Genomic DNA, 16,682 nt, shown 5'->3' on the forward strand with positions numbered 1-16,682 from the left:
CCAAGACCATAAATTGCCTACATCCAGAGGAGATCACAGAAGCTATGTGCATTTTTTCTCTCATAATGTCACATTGCAACATTGATTTTGGCAATCTTTGTGCCGGAATGGAAATTCTGCTACAGATCTGGACTTCCATTAAATGTAAAACTTCAGTGAAGACTGTACAAGAGTGGCATCGAACACCTTTCTGTCAGGACCAAGATGCATCTGGGACCTTTAGGGTGACCAGTGCCAGAGGGCCCCATCATCAGCTCAGCAGTTTACCCATGGGAGCAGGGCATGTCTCCCTCACTGTGCTCCGGGCACCTTCCACTGCCACCCTCTTTTTCTGAGTCTGATCGCACCACATGCCCCAGGGATGAGGCCGGGTTATGGGGCAGCTGCTCTGAGGTGTGGGGGGATCAAACCCCTAATTCATGGTGTCTTTCTTAGTGGCCCCAAGGCAAGCACCCCTCAGTGTTCCCCATCCCACAGCGAGTCCCTCAAAGTCTCCGTTGAAGCTTGTAGTTACCAGTGTCCCCTCGTGTCACAGGTGGTCCCTTGGTGTTTCCAGGTCAGGGAGCCCTCAATGCCCTCCACCCCACAGCAGGTCGCTCACAGTATGTCTCAGCACAGGGTCCCCTCACGTCAGGAAGGGTCCTGTAGGTGTTCCCAGGGCAAGGAAAGCCCTGTGGACCCTCATCCCACCGAAGTCCCTCCAAGCCTCTCTTAGCACAGGACAGGATCCCCTCAGTGTCCCTGGAGCAGGGGTATAGAGACCCCTCGGCGTCCCCCCAGCTCACTCGGGACAGGGACCCCTCAGCGTCCCGTCTCGGGCCTCTGTCCGAGGTGGGGGTCGCGGCTCTACGGCCACTGCCCGATGTGGAGGTCACAGCTCCACGGCCACTGCCCGAGACGGGGGTCGCGGCTCCTCGGCCGCCCGCGAGGGGAGGGCGGCGAAGGGGGCCCGTCCCCGCTCCGCTCCGCCCCGCTCGGGCTGGGACCGCCGCCGCCGCGTCCTTTTATACCGGGGCTAAATTTAGGCTGCGCCCGAGCCGCTGCCTCCCGCCCGCCCCGTCCGGGACGCGTTTCCTCCGCTCCTGCAATTGGCCTGAGGCCGCCCGCGCCCGCGTTATAAGGTGCGGAGAGCGGCCGGCCGCGCTCGTCCCGCACCATGGCGCTGAGCGACACCGCCCTACCCTCCTTCGCCACCTTCGCCAGCCCCTGCCGCGAGAAAGCTCTGCACGAAGTGAGTGTCCCCCGCGCTCAGCACCGACGGCTCATCGCACGAGTGACCGCGGAGCCGCCGCCCCGCTGCGACTCCAGTCCGTCCCCCCAGCCCCGTTCCCCGAGGCGAACGGCACCTCTAACCCTCTCCCTTTTCTCTCTCCCCAGAGGTGGAAGTGCGAGCAGGAGGCCAAGACCCCCGCCGGCACCTGGGGCGGCCTCTCCCCACGCAAAGAGGACGAGGATCTCAACAACGTGCTGGATTTTATCCTTTCCATGGGCAGCGATGGCTACGGCCAGGGCACTGCCGGCGGGGACTATCCCCCTGCCCAAGGCGAAAGCGGTGGCTTTTACCAGACAAACCCGTCCCCGGGATGCTACAGTGCCCTGGAGCAGGGCAGCCCCCCGCCCTACAACGCCGGCATCGTGCCGGAGATGATGCGTTCCGATATGGACTCCAACTACTGCCCTTCTGGCAGCGTCCACGGGCGGTTCTTTGTGACACCCACCTTCGGGAGCCCGCAGTTCGTTGAGAACATTAAGCCCGAACCCGACATGGACAATTATGGACCGGTCCTGGGTCTGGTGCCCCAGGCTTGCCCAAAGATCAAGCAGGAGGGGAACGCGACCTGCATGATGGCCTACGAGCAGCCCCGGGTGGCCAGTTCCCCCCAGATCCCTGGGGCAGAGACGCCCCCGCTTAGCCCCGACGATCTCATGGTGAACGACTGCCACACACAGATGATGTGTCCCTCGTCCGTGTCATTCCAGCAAAGTTACCACCCGGCCTCCGGCTTCCACCACCCGCAGACCCACCTCCAGTACCAGAACACCTCCCAGTTTGGCCTTTTCGAGGACAGCCTGCCCTTACAGCCCTCGGCTCCTAGGGGCATGCTCACCCCTCCTTCCTCCCCTCTGGAGCTGCTGGACTCCAAACCAAAGCGAGGACGCCGGTCCTGGCCAAGGAAGAGGACGGCCACTCACACGTGCACCTATGCCGGCTGTGGGAAGACCTACACCAAGAGCTCACACCTGAAGGCCCACCTCAGGACACACACAGGTAAATGTTGCTGATGGCCTTCATACGGAGATGTGCTGTGTGCCGGTTGGGATAGGGGATAGCCCTGTGTAAAACAGTTTGCAGCCTGGGCTTTTACCCTGTAGTCTGTTAAATTCACAGCTGAGCTATGGCAGGTGGTCAGGTCTGTGACCTGTGTTCACCTATGTAGTCAAAGTTTTTCTAAGGGCTTCTAAAGCCCTTTCTCCAAAGATTTTCACTGCAGGTATGGGTGAGTAAAGGAATTTCTTGTAGTTTAGCTTAAAAGCACTTGGATCCTGCTGTGAAAGGGCTTGGTAGCAAATAAAGGGATAGCTACGATAAACCTCAGCAGGTTGCCTGGTATATGGTGCCATGCTGAGTCATGCTCTCCGATTTCCCCAAACAGGTGAAAAGCCCTACCACTGCAACTGGGAAGGCTGCGGCTGGAAGTTCGCGCGCTCTGATGAGCTGACCCGTCACTATCGCAAGCACACGGGCCACCGGCCCTTCCAGTGCCACCTCTGCGACAGGGCGTTCTCCAGGTCGGACCACCTGGCTTTGCACATGAAGCGGCACATGTAGCCCCAGGGACTCTGCCCTGCCAACAGTGGACCTTATTTAACTGCTCAGGTGCAGAAGCGTTAAAAACCTGTAGCTGGTACTACATAGGGAGGCACCGACCGACGCTCCAGGACGGACACTGAGGATCTGACACAAGGAGCCTTAGCCAGGCATCTCCTGCAGAGAATCTGCCGTGACTGAATCAGTGACCTGCCCGTCCCGGTCAGGAGAACAGGGGTTATTTATGAAGCTTCTGTGAAGGGTAAACTCCGTAAGACTCCATACAGATTGTATAGAAGAAGCTGTAAATATGGTTTTTCCCCCCGATTTTAACTGCCCATTCCTAAGCTTTACAAGACAATGTTTGTATGGAAACTGCCTGAAGTTGACCCTAGAAGGCATAAAAAAATGAATGTTACTGTAGCTAACAATGTTAGTTTAGATCTCAGTTGAAGGCATGGCTAAGAGAACACTCCTCTTGTTAGACTGTTTGGTTCACAGGTGCAATAATATTCTTGTTTGCCATGATCTACACTAGAAGTACAGGGCTTGATGTCTTGTAAGAAAATAACCTATTTACTGTAATTTTTTTATATATTGTAAATAATTTTATACAATGAGAAATATTGTATATGTAAATAGAAGACAAATGGGTATTTTGCCTATTTCTGTTTTTATAAAAACATAATTTTTCAATGTTTGAAAACATTTCATCTTTTTAATAAAATAAGTTTTTAATTGCTATGATTTTCATTCTCCTCTGAGATCTCCCTGTTACTTTTTCCCTGATGGCTGGACCAGCAACCACCTGGTTGTGTTTTAAATTATCAACAACTGTAGGAAGACACTTAAATCTGAGCCATGGATTTTTCTGAAACAGATAACAGAGTAAGTAAGTTATTCTCAGTGGTAAATAAGACACAGTACAGTGCTTTATCAAAAAATCAAATAGGAAAGTAGATCATATTCAAAATATACTTCCTTAAAATGGTTAAGTAAGCAACACTGTAATTTCAGTCTCATTTCTAGTTTATGCTAGACTATTTTAATAGCATTCTTAATGTTTTCCAGATGCAGTTATAGTTTTGCCAGCAGTGTGTGGGTTTTTACTATAAATTTAAACACTGCATTTTTGTAATTATGGAGGCTTATTTTAAGGCATTCTTGTACATAAATTATCAGTGTTCTCAAGAGCTCAGTGCAGAATTCCAATAGAACAGTAGTGGAATTCAAGCATGAATTCACAATACAGGTTAAAATACCTTCCATAATTCATTCCCCAGAACTTAAATTCACCTAATAATTTGCAGTGTCACCTAGATTTCAGGAGTTAAGAAAGTTAGTAACTTTCTGGGGGGAAAATCAGCCAGGAATTGAGACTGTGAAAACTAATTGTAAATAAACTGGATACTGCAACAGCTATAGGGGTAAAGAGAGCTGCAAAAGTCAAATTGAGCCCCCAAAAAATTCTCAGCTGTAAATGAGCTCAGAATTCCAAGCAGTAAATCCAAGCAGTTGTTCTGACAGTCTGATGGGCATCCTCTGTCTTTACAACTCTGATCTTGTGGTGAGTCTGGATACCTGTACATCACTGCTAATCAAATCTGCAGATTCAGCTTAATATTGCAGCATTTTTTTTCCTTAACATCTGGATACTTGGAACTTGGTTTTAGCCAAGATAGTGACCTTCTTTCTGACTTTACATGTTAGAATACACAAGAATGAAATCAACAGGAATGCATTTAGAGCAACTACAAATATAGCTGTTCTTCTGTGAAAGCAAAGGCTGAAGTTGTTCATGTGGAACAGATGTATTTTGGGCTTCTAATCATTGGCATGGAAGAATGAGTTCCACATTTCACTTTTATAGCTCTTTCAAAGTGAAATATAAGGGAGCTTTAACGTTTCTTCATCAAAAACAAAACCCATTTATTTGCTAGAAAAAAAATAAATTGCACAATCTAATTCCAGAAAGTGAGGATGACTTAAAGATGTTCTAAACTTGGCACATTCATTGTTGCAACAGTTCTAGGTATTTCCTTCTCTTTCCCCATAGCCAAATATTTTCATATTTCAGCATGTCCTTTGGTGTTTATAACTTTAAGAAAACAACTTTTAAAATTCTTACTCTCATCTCTTCACACTCACCTGGCTTTCCCTTGCTCTTTCTGAAGAACTGGAAATGGTTTTAGTCATTCCCAGTTTTCAGTGTTCCCAGTTTTTGTTATAACCCAGGTTTCAGTAATACAGTGCAAGCTTAAACAATTGCTTTTTGTAATGCAATTTAAAAGACAAAGAGGTGTGACATCTCAGTGCTCAGCCCCATATCTGCGTTGGGAAGGGCCCAAGAGCTCTCCAGTGGTGGGGAAGATCTTGGAAGCATCACAACATCACAATGCACTTATCTGGCTCGACTTGTCCCCAGTCCTCTCCTGACCTCTAGTAGAGGCTGGGTATAGGTCTGACCAGTTTTCTTTCCTTCCAAATCCTCAGCCTGGAGAAGAGGGCTCCAAGGAGACCTCAGAGTCCCTTCCAGTGCCTAAAGGGGCTCCAAGAGAGCGGGAGAGGGACTCTACAAGGGCTGGAGCAACAGGACAAGAGGGAATGTTTTCACACTACCAGAGGGCAGGGTTAGATGGTGAAGAAGAAGAAATTCTTCCCTGTGAGGGTGGTGAGAGACTGGAACAGAATTCCCAGAGAAATTGTGGTTGCTTCATCCCTGGAAATATTCAAGGTCAGCTTGAACGGGGCTTGGAGCAACCTGATCTAGTGGAAGGTGTCCCTGGCCATGGCAAGGGCTTGAATTGACCAGGATGGACTTTAAGCTCCCTTCCAACCAAAACCATTCTGCGATTCTGTGATTCCAAGTCAGCTGCAGCCAGTGAATGGTACGAAGGTATTGTGTGCTGCTCAGGGCCTTTGTGCAGAAATAAATGTCAACACAGTCACTAACCCCTAAAAAACCCTCATGTGGCTACTCTGCAGCACCCACCACCACACTGGGTGCTTCTCCTCCTCCTCATCCTCCTCATCCTCCTCCTCCTCCTCCTCCTACTCCTCCAGCTTCTCCTCCAGCGCCTCAGCATGAGAGCATTCAAACCTGCCTTTGCTCCAGGTAAGAGTCTGGCTGTGAGGGTTATCACCTCTGCTGCCTCTGCTGCTGCTCACTAGAAAGTCTTCAGACAAGACAGTTGGTATCTGCCTGATAGCGTGGTACCAAATAGCTTTCAGAGCCTAATGGGCAGTGGAGACAAGGAAAGAGGAGCAGGTGTTGGTGTCTGAGCTTTTAGATTTGTGACTCAACTGAAAAGAGAGCAGAGGAAACCCCATGCATAAATGTAAAAGACCTTATATAAAAATATATAAAGACAGGCCTCTGAATGGGATGGGGGACAAAGCACTAATAAAAGTTCACAAGAAACTTTCTTGTCATTGTTTAAGGGAGGGCATCTGTGATAATTGCTACGTGGTCTTTACAGGAAACTGCATGTTCTTGAATCTTGAGATCATCTTGTAGCAGAAAAAAAAGAGATGCTGATCTTATTCTTCTCACATTCCATTATGAGTAATTGTCAACTCTCTTTTTTTTTTTTTCTCTCTCTTTAATTGTTTTAAATGAGTACATCCAAAGATGTGTCGCTGTAATTCCAGTAATCTACCAAGCCTCCCCTAGTTAGCAGGAAACCACTAATGCTCCACATCTTCTACTAACTGACCATCAGGTTATCTCTTAAGTAATTTTGTTCTAATTAACCATCTGCCTCCCAGGAAGCATCCAGCGACCACAACCTGCAGCTATCCCAGATTTGATTTTGACATACCAGGGAAAGGAAAAAACTACAGAAGTTGTAGTTAAACCTGAGGGGAGGAAATGTAGAGTCCGTTGAAAACAAGATTTTCACACATATTAATGTAAGATACCACAGCCATGGGCTCACTATTGTTGTAAGATAGATTGTGAGATAAGATAGAGCAGGTTAAGTGCAGAAACAGGCAAATCCTGCACAACGATCCTAGTGAAATTTTTAGTAAATATTGCCAAACTCAGGTACCATCCAGAGCAGTCACTGCTCTAAGTCTGTTCATTCCACATGGAGTTTCAGAGCATTGTGTTTCACTCTGCTGAAAAGGGTTTTTCCTCACCCACTGACTTGAGAAGAGTCAGTTAAACTCCCCCGCGATGGGACCTCGCTGTCAGAACACACCGTAATCCTGAGATGGCCCAGAGCAGAACCAGGGCCAGCCGCCACAGGGCCGTTTGGCTCGGTCGCCTTTTGGCTCTCGAAGGTGCCCCAGTGCCCTGTGCTCACCCAGCACCATCCCAACACCATTCCAGCACCACACCAGCACCCTGTGCACAACCAACACCACCCTGCACACAACCAGCACCACGGTAGCACCACAGCAGTGCCCTGTGAAACAGCCCAGCACCCCACCAGCACCCTGCACACAACCAGCACTGCACCAGCACCCTTTGCACAACCAGCACCTGGCAAGCCAGCAGGCAGGGCACTTTCAACTCTCTTTTTTTCAACCCTGAAGTGGAAAACTGGACTAGAAACCCAGTGGCTTTTCTGGAAGTTTATTTTAGATTCAGTTTAGCAGCTGATCACATCTGGGAGAGTTGAAGCTTTAGTACTGGCCATGGCTCACCTCGTGCAGGATGGGGCATTTCAACCTGTGCGAGCCCTTGGTTACTCACAGCCATTTACAAACTGCCTGAAAACATTGACTGGCTCTAAACTTTGGTCTTCCATCCACAAGAACGTCAAAATAAGTTTGTCCACTTTTCAAATTATAGGATTGTATGGTTCTGTGGTTTTCTGTGGTAGAAGCTCTGTGGTTTCTCAAGCTATTTTGTGCGCCTCTAACACAGAGTAGCTGTTAGGCTTCGCTTAAATTGAATTTTCGAAGCCAGAACCCCAAGCTCTAGCAATTTCTTCTGCTATATTTAGATAGAACAACTACAACAAAGTCATGTAGCCATCACTATGGTAGCTAGCAAAAAATTCAACCCAAACCCCATGTAATTTAACAGGGAGAAATCCATCCCCATTGCTAGCATCCAAAACCTACTTGGTGGCATCTCCAAACCTGAAAATTCCTGGGTGTCCTTGAAGCAGCTGGGTCTGTCCCAGATGCCACCTGCCCAAGACATGTCTTGTGTGCTGTGAGTGAAGCAGTCAGAGCTCCGAACTCTGGCACTGCAGCAGCTCCTCTGCCGTGGCCCAGGCTGTGGCAGAAATGTGCTTCCCACTGATTTGGAGAAGTAATTGGTTTACAAGCCAAACACTGGTAACCTGAAGCACATAGCCATGCCCAATTCATAGGCGCTGGAGGTAACTAGTTCAACATATTGATTCCCAGAGACTCCTTAAAGCTCTGTATGATTTGATCCTAAACAACCCATTGCCCATCACTTCAGCTGGGATTGGGAACAGCCCCTGCCACAAACCAGCACCTTCCACTTGCAGCATGCAAAGGATGCAGGGATTTATCCTGAACTTGTTTGGTAGAAAATATATTTGATTTACTCTTTTGAGGTCTGATTTTTCAGCCACCATTATTTGATCTTATAATATTTAGTGCAGACACTAAAGAGGAACGATAAGGACTGCTTTATAGAATGAAGAGGGGTTAACTTTACCAAAACCTCCTTTCTAAGCACAAGGAGAGCAGAAGCAACCAAGTTTTCATTTACTCTGTAACCATTGTTAGCATTAGTTACCTGCTTATTTACCTGCTCCCACTGTAAGTCCTTTTAGCAAATCAGAAGTTTTCTGCCTGTTGTTGTGAGCATAAATTCAGCAACACAGAAACTGCAGGTGAACTTACCTGGTACAGGTTTATAACTAAATGGGGTATCACTTCAACTCACTTTTACTTTGGTTTCTTGCACTTCTTACAGCTCAGAGCATACCTGTAGTTCTGACTTATTATGTCATCAGGAAATATCTGGAATATCATATTGGATATGATCTCCTGTGTCATTTATTAGGTGACTAGCTACTGAGCCTGAGGCTTGAACACAAAACAAAACACACACAAAAATGTCCTCAGATCCCAACATCCACTTTTTTACAGCCTGTGTGTAATGACAGCCTTAAGTGGTTTTTTTTATCTTAATGATTTCATATTATACTGCAAAATAAGGGATACAGAATGCCTGGATGTCCTCTCTGTGGATGCAAGGGATAGGCAGAGAGCACAGGGCTTTGTCATTCTGAAAACTGTGATCAAGGACCTTTATGGGAAGTTAAAGCAGAAATATATTATGTTTGCCTCTGGCAGAGTCCTGTGATACTTCATCAATAAGGAAGGCTACAGCAATTTTAAGATACGCTGCATCAGCACCAATAAAAAGCTTTAATTGTGGTCGTTACATTAAAAAAAATGCCAACCAGACAGGAGGGAAAAGGTACTCAAGAGTGACTACACTGATAGTCACGTCCAGCAGATGGGAGATCAGCAATTGCAGAGATAAACCTGATGGCACTTCCAGCACAGGGGCGGCACTGACAACTCCGTGAGCTCAGAATTCCAAGAGGAGAGCTGGGCCTGGGACATATTTAAGTACAGTCAATAAATGCTACGGTTGTGTTAGAGGTTAAGAGTTGGGCTCAGACTTGGGCAGCCTTTAGGGTCAAATTTCCACATCCTGAACAGGATGGTGTTGCTTTTCTTCCCTTCCCAGTGAAGGGGCTCTCAGCTCATGCTGGGTACAGGGGAGTCCTTTGAGATTAAGCCCGGACAACGTGGATTAGGAAAGCATTTGGGAAAGCGTGGGGATGAGAATGCTGTGTGTGTCAGACCCCAAAAATGTGAGTGGGAGCAACACACGGAGCACTGGGCCGTGCTTCTGTAAGAGATGAGAAGCACGACACGATGAGAGGAATTGGGCAGGGAGTTGTGCCCATCTGTGACATGCTGCAGTCAAATCCTGCTCCAAAATGTCAGCGTACTAAAAATATTGGAGAGAAACCTGCCTTGGCAACCAGCTACTCACTTTGTCCAGGTGAGCAGGAACAGCCAGTGAACAGCTGGGAGAAGAATGAGTCAAAGTGAGTAAATGGAACAGCCCACTAGTAAGGTGTGTTTTTCCAGCCAGCCAAAGGTTGTCTCTGGTGATCTCCCCAACCACTCCTGGTGTAAATTGCCAGGACATCCAGCATTGCTGCACACAAATTGCTTGGAAAGGGTGTGGTGTTGGATTTGGGACTGGTCTGCTCAGCCCAAGTGTGGCTGGGACAAGGAAGAAAGGGAAGGACAGGAGGAAAAACAGTGCAGAGGGCAACAAGGAAACCAGCCAACAAGGAAAAGATTTCAGTGCAGAGAATAGAGTGGTTGGTCAAAGCAAGATTCACAAATTTAACATAAAAACTCGGGAAATTGTGGACAAAAAAAAAAGTAAAGAAAGAGTGCTGAAATCTCAGAGCTCCAAAAAGTAACTTTTCATTTATTATATTAAACAGTAACATTTCTCTTATATTAAACAATAAACACATGAGATGGGTTAAAATTAAAATACCTCACAATTTGTTATAACATTTGAAAGATAAATATAACCACAATAATGTACATATTTGGAGATATTAGTCAGATTTAGGTCACCATTGCAGGTTCTGCTTTGTGTTTCCACCTTTTTCAAATCAGACTGAATAATGGTATATTAAAAGGGACACCAGAAGAGCACTCCATACTTGCAACAGCAGAAGGAACCACAGTCACTAGGAGTTTTCCTTTGAAACTTAAAGGGAGAGGCAGAAGTTGGAAAAATGAAAATTCCATTTTATAACAAATTAGCCTTTATTTATAAAACTTTCAAGTAAAAAGAGCAGTATATCAACTGATCAAACAGGTGTGTCAATGAATTATAGTTAACATATTTACTCTAAAAATAAAATCTTCTATGATTCCATCATACTGCAAGCAAAATTCCTTTCTAGGAAAAGATGGTTGTTGTGAAGTCTACATAGATGAAATATATAACCAAATATATAACAAAAAACTTGGCTGTTCCACTAGTAAGGAAGATAATTGAATTAGATCATTAATAGCAGAGATCAATTCCCTTCAAAAGAGTTCCAGCTCTAAATGAGGATTAAACAGAAATGAAACTCCTGAGAGGGAGGAATAAAATGCAGAAGAAAGGAGAAATCAAACTCTTACACAAGGGAAAGCAACAATTCTATTTGGACCAAAACTCCTTGGGCCACGGCTCTACAGAACAAATGTTCTTCTCAATGGAGAAACACTGAAGAAGAAATAGTAACCCCAGAAGGATTATAAGAAGAATCCAAGAAAAGTGCATTATCTTTGAGCATAAGATGACAAAATAATCTCTACAATACTGCTAACGGATTTCACAGATGGGAATGAAAAAAAAAAAAAAGGGCTTACACAGACACAGCTTGGAATTTCTTACACTTCGAGAGCACAGTACATGGAATAAGATATAGGAAGGACTGATGACCCTCACAGGGCAGAGGTTCCATAAGGAAAAATTTGCCTATATAAAAATATTTCATACAGCATTATTGTGGAAGTATGATTTTTATGAGCATCTGGTTTTATTGCAAGGTGACTGGGAGGTTTTACAGCGACACAGTTTGAAGGTAACTGAGGGAAACCACTCAAGGCAAATGTGAACACAGTTCTGTGAAGGGTAATGCAGTAATTCAGTACCTGTGTCCTACGTGCACTGTCTGCACGTGCAGGTTCAACGTGAGTAATTGTCTGTCTGTCCTGTTTAACTGTTGTGCCTCAGTGCTCTGTGCAATCCAGGGCTTTCCATGAGTCATTCCAGTAGTGTATATTCTGTATAAAACATACATAAAACCATATGCCACCATAAAACCCTCCTAAACTCTTAGTGATTGCTCAAGGTACCACAGAGTCTAATAATTTATCTAAGTAGAAAGCAGAATCACCCCCACTCTTCCGTCTAAGCCAAATATGCAATGGAGAGTCGTTCCTCCTGAAGTAAAAGCTCAGGTGGAAATGGAGGAAAACCAGAACTGGAATCCAAATGACAATTATGCACAACCAATCTAACTGGAATGAAGCAAGAAAAACACGCTTTCCACCTTTGCCTGTGACTGTTTGGAGTGTGTGTATGAGAAGAGCTCCTTACAAATCATTTTTTATAAAGGCAAAAAAAGGAAAGAGGGAAGTGAAACTACAAGCAAACATAGGAGAAAAACTCATTGCCTCAGCCCAGAGAAGAAAGATGACATGCAAGATCAGCAGTTGAGCCTACATTCCAAACAGATACTTTAAAAACTCCGAAGAATGTGAAATTACATCCAGCGCAGATGATTACTACTTTCTGCCAGGGTTCTCTTACACCTGGCACAGCTAATGAACACAGTTTTTCATGTCAATGAAAGAAATCTTGATACAAATTGATTAGAAGTCATTTCTCCTCTTTTCTTTAACCAGGACTTTGAAATTCTCAGAGCCATGAGCTAATCTAAATTTCTGTAAAGATTCCAATTCTGTATCCATCTCTGGTTACAGAATTCATACATACACACAAGCTTTAATATATAGAATATATCTGCATATTCTACATATTCATTGTATATACACATTTTATGTACAGCACAAGGAGCTATATACTGGACGTGGCATGTGGACATGTAGAGTATATACACACACTATGATTACATTATACAATACTATATATATATGTATATATATATATACACACACATAGACACAAATAATATGGATCTCACTGTACACTGTATATGCACTGGGGGTATTCACATTTGCCATATCTTACACTGTATGTATTTTCTCTTCCCAAATAGCAAAAGGTCTGCTTGTGCTTTAAATTTCACTGTTCTGGAGGAAGAAGATCGATGTCTTGCGATAAAGTTTTGCCTCAAAGAGCAAGTGCAGGTATTGTACAAATACTGAGTTACAGCATAGGGAAAGAATGTGGGGAATCTTCCTTTTTATATGGAAAACTAGATTAAATACAAAGTGAGAAATCACAGCTAGGTTTTCTTCTACTGCAGTGACAACATTTTGAATCAAGAGTGTTTCAGAAAACTTAAGGTTCCTAAATCTAATACTGTGCATAGACAACATGTTGTGTTCCGTCCTTGTTCATTTGTTGATCTGCAGTTACTGTCCAAGCAAATATGAGAGAGAGTCAATAAGGAAATACAAAAACAAGCCCTATCTCTGTATAGAATGAATGTGAATATTAATTCACATTTCTGCCTCCCTGCTGGACATCTTGAAAACACCATCTCATTGGCTTAGAAGCATTATAAATTCAGTATTTTAGGGCCCTGACAAAGCAGCAGAAAGTCTTGTACAGAACTTCAAAACTGCATCAAGCTACTTAGTCATCCACCTGTCCCTCTGGAGTGACATTATCCAGTCCAGAACTGGTATTCCTTTCTAAATTTTACTGTAGCAGAAGACACACCACAAGGACTTGTGTCCAAGTGAGCAGGAGGATCTTACACATGGATACAGTGTGTTTAACTTCACTGAGAATCCTGCAGCCACTTGCTTTTGAAAATTGCTCTTTCACAGCAAAAGTTTTATCATGTTACCTAAAGACAGACCTAAGTTAGCTCTCAGAGACTTCAAGTCCTATACACCAACAGAAGAGAGAATTTTTTGATGTTTTAGTATGCTTGATCATGTAATCAAACATCTATTAGAGAAAAATCATCGCAACAGGAAGGGATTTCAATTCAGGTTCTGCACAATTAGAAATAGCTTCTATTGCATCCCAAAGGGCTCATTAAAGGACAGTATTAAAGATCATTATATGGTTGGTTTTGGTATAAGAAATAAATCTTCTTCCCTTCTGAGAATAAAAGGTTCACATCATTTCACATGGTACCATTAGCACAGCAGACACACAGCAAAAGGGGAGTTGTGACTCCTAAAAATAACATCCTAAACATGGATGGATGTGTGTGTCTGCACACCCACCCACCCACCTACCTCCCCACAAAAGCCTGAGAGTACAAATGCCACATCTTGGCTGAATTCCAGAGCTGAGAACTACCAAGATGCTTAAAATGATCCAATCTGACTCCTCTGTGTAAGGAAAGCATTCAGGGTAAGGCAATCCCAACGGAACAGGGAAAGATTGTTTTCATTCACTGAGCAGGCACTATCGTTGCAGTATGAAAATAAAAGTAAGGAAGCAAGGACGTAAAAAATAGAAACACATTAAAGATGATGAAGGAATATCACATTAAAAAAAAAATAGAGAAGATGTTGTAAGATAAGCGCTGCATCAGTAAAAACCCAGAATGGAAAGCTTTGCATACCCAGAGAACAAAGGGCAGGAAAGAAGACTGAGGACATTTAAAAATGTTGTGCTAGATCCCTACTCCATGAGACAGAAAATTCCAAGGCAAACACAACTGAAGTTTTAGAATTCCTGTAATCAGAAAAGGCATTTCTAGTAAGCAAATTAAATTCACAGACTCATTTTTCTAATGTCAAACACATTCTGTGTTGTCTTTTCCAGGTGGAAGCATTCAGTGCACATAAAACCTGTTCCTACCTGGTCTGAGTACTGCAAACGGTATTTTAGAGCCAACCCAGACAGTGCTGCCAGAACTGATGTGTGAATGTGTATTTGGCAACTAAAATCTGATTCAACTTGGCTTGATTTCAGCTAAATCTGCTTGATCTGTAACCCCAAAGAGGTGGAATTAAAGAAGCAGAGGTAGGGACTGTACCAGTCACTTGGGTAACACAACCTAGTCTGTGTGCTCAGAGTTGGAGTAAATGAGGGTACAATGAGTTGTAAGGGTGAGCACTCCTCAACCTTGGCAACTTTTCCACCACTTGATTTCTTGATGTCACATTAAAGCAGCACCCAAATGTGTATCACCATCCTGCAATCTGTTCGCTTACAATAAAGCAAAATTTTACTTCATAATGTAACTGCTAAGTTATTTATCCCATTTACTACAACTGAATTCACTCCCTCTTTTAGTCGCATACAATTACTAAAACTCAATGCAAACAAATGTTTTAATTAGAAGTACTACTAATTTCTGGAGTCTTCAAATTTGTACTGTTTTATGGAGTTCAGAGTTTGTATCCACCATACATAAATTGTCAGATTCTTTTGTAAAAGCCACGACTTCTGGATAAAAAGGGACCATCTAATAATGAGTTTATGCTTTGACATAGATGATACAGAAGATGTACTGATTAGCCTACCATGAATTATTAAATAAATGTAACAAGTGAAAGCTAATTCTATAAATATTCTCTTTTTATGACATTTTCTTTGAAATTCATACTGCAGCCTCAAAGGCCCAGTGGAATTCAGGTTATAAAAAACCAGATTCACAAGCTGCAGTTTACTCTATGCAACATTTGTGTTTCAGATAAAGAAACTTTCAGTACCTTAGGATTATACATTAAATTCCTTATAAGCAATAAATTTTATCTAGAACATATAATACAGCTTATACAGTGTTTCCTGCAGATTATGCACTTGAGAAGCCACACAGGGCCTGGTTGGACACAACCAGCCAGTCCTGTTTCCATCTGAAGGTGACTAAAATTATTTTCACAATATAAACCAAGGATTTAGTATTTTTATAAAAGCCTTGTTCCAAGGTTTCTCTTAGACAGGGTGGAGCCCGAGACCCCCTTTAAGAGTCTGGCATGTCAGCCTTACTGAGTGCAATGGCCAACTCGAGGTCTTCTTGTTCTTGTCTCCGCAACCGAGCCAGTCTTTCCTGCTCTGCTTTTTCACTCTCCCGCTTTGCCCAGGCCAGCTGCTGCTCCTCATTTCCAAACTAAAAAACGAAAACGGAAAATGAATTACTAAAGTTACCAACCAGCTCAAAAAAATTATGCAAAAAATACAAAGAATCAGACTTATTAAATATACAGGTCAAGTACATCAGGCTGTCTTAGGGCAGTTCTAGATTGAGATAGAAATTCACTCACTGGTTTCCTCACTTCATCCTTTATTTCCTTAATTTCTTCCTCCTTCACTTCCTCCCTTGATTTATTTCCTTAATTCCTCCTTCCTTTACTTCCTTAGTTTATTTCCTTAGTTTCTTCCTCCTCCCACCTGGAAATTAACCCACATGGGATGCAAGTCCCTGCATCTGTGGCTCAGTTGGGTATGAAAACGGCCAAACAAGAACTCCACAAACACAAAAAAAAGGAAGTTAATGGTTTGGAAGCACAGCAACTACAGACATTTTTAAGAAGAAATAGCTGGTAAAAGCTGGTAAATAGTTGGTAAAGCCAATAGTTATTTATACTTGTGCAACTGCACAGCAGAAAGTTTTATTGTGGTAGTACCTGCTAAGGGTGAGGGGTTTGTTAAGTGATTTTGGACACTGCTGACATGTGGGAAGTTTCATCACCAAATCAAAAGTTACCGAAAGTGCTTCTGCTGCTGTTCATAAAATACACACAGAGTTTCTCCAGTAAGAAATAACGTCAGCGAATCCAGCTTACTTCAGCAGAGAACACTAAGAAAGTACCACACTCTAGAACATTCAGCTCCTAAACCTGTTTGGGTTTCCCAAAACAAAAGTACAGTGCAGCAAAACTTGTCTGAAATTATATTCTAGTGTTTACCACTGAAAGATGCAGAAGTTTGCTTGTTTGAACTTTTTGCACAGAATCTTAAATTATTTTATTGAAATCATAGCAATTTTAAATTCAAATATTATCTGTTGCCAGTTAATTTCAGCATTTGCTGAGGAGGAGGAGGATGGGAAAAGCTGCACGCAAATGTTTGCATTAAAGCCCACTTCTAAAATCTGCTTCTGCTGGTTTGGGGTTTTTTGTTGTTGTTGTTGTTGGGGTTTTGTTTGTTCATTTGTTTTGGGGGGGTTTTGTTTCCTTTTTT

At 43.6% G+C, this 16,682-nt stretch overlaps 2 protein-coding genes across 4 annotated transcripts in view; one reads left to right on the forward strand and one right to left on the reverse strand.

Moving 5' to 3' along the window:
- The first annotated feature begins 1,120 nt into the window (after window positions 1-1,120).
- KLF2 (Kruppel like factor 2) lies at window positions 1,121-3,547 on the forward strand. Its single transcript, XM_048288001.1, has 3 exons — window positions 1,121-1,231; window positions 1,378-2,269; window positions 2,655-3,547. The coding sequence occupies exons 1-3, from the start codon at window positions 1,157-1,159 to the stop codon at window positions 2,828-2,830; spliced, it is 1,143 nt and encodes a 380-aa protein (XP_048143958.1). The 5' UTR covers window positions 1,121-1,156; the 3' UTR covers window positions 2,831-3,547.
- Window positions 3,548-10,245: 6,698 nt separating this feature from the next.
- EPS15L1 (epidermal growth factor receptor pathway substrate 15 like 1) overlaps window positions 10,246-16,682 on the reverse strand; it is a 48,802-nt gene continuing 42,365 nt past the window's right edge. For 2 of the 3 annotated variants that reach the window (XM_048287717.1, XM_048287716.1), the window contains one exon: window positions 10,246-15,609. In XM_048287717.1, coding sequence (XP_048143674.1) covers window positions 15,463-15,609 — 147 coding nt within the window. In that variant the 3' untranslated portion in view covers window positions 10,246-15,462. The remainder of the gene's footprint in view (window positions 15,610-16,682) is intronic. The other variant, XM_048287719.1, reaches the window with a different exon arrangement.

Source organism: Corvus hawaiiensis, chromosome 28 (genome assembly GCF_020740725.1).
Source record: "Corvus hawaiiensis isolate bCorHaw1 chromosome 28, bCorHaw1.pri.cur, whole genome shotgun sequence".
In the NCBI taxonomy this organism is placed as follows: domain Eukaryota; kingdom Metazoa; phylum Chordata; class Aves; order Passeriformes; family Corvidae; genus Corvus; species Corvus hawaiiensis.

What these genes read in the sequence shown, in the direction of transcription:
- KLF2 (XM_048288001.1), top strand. Translation starts at nt 1,157, where the DNA reads ATGGCGCTGAGCGACACCGCCCTACCCTCCTTCGCCACCTTCGCCAGC. An exon ending in GCGAGAAAGCTCTGCACGAA is followed by an intron (nt 1,232 to 1,377) that starts GTGAGTGTCCCC and finishes CTCTCTCCCCAG; the next exon opens with AGGTGGAAGTGCGAGCAGGA. An exon ending in CCACCTCAGGACACACACAG is followed by an intron (nt 2,270 to 2,654) that starts GTAAATGTTGCT and finishes TTCCCCAAACAG; the next exon opens with GTGAAAAGCCCTACCACTGC.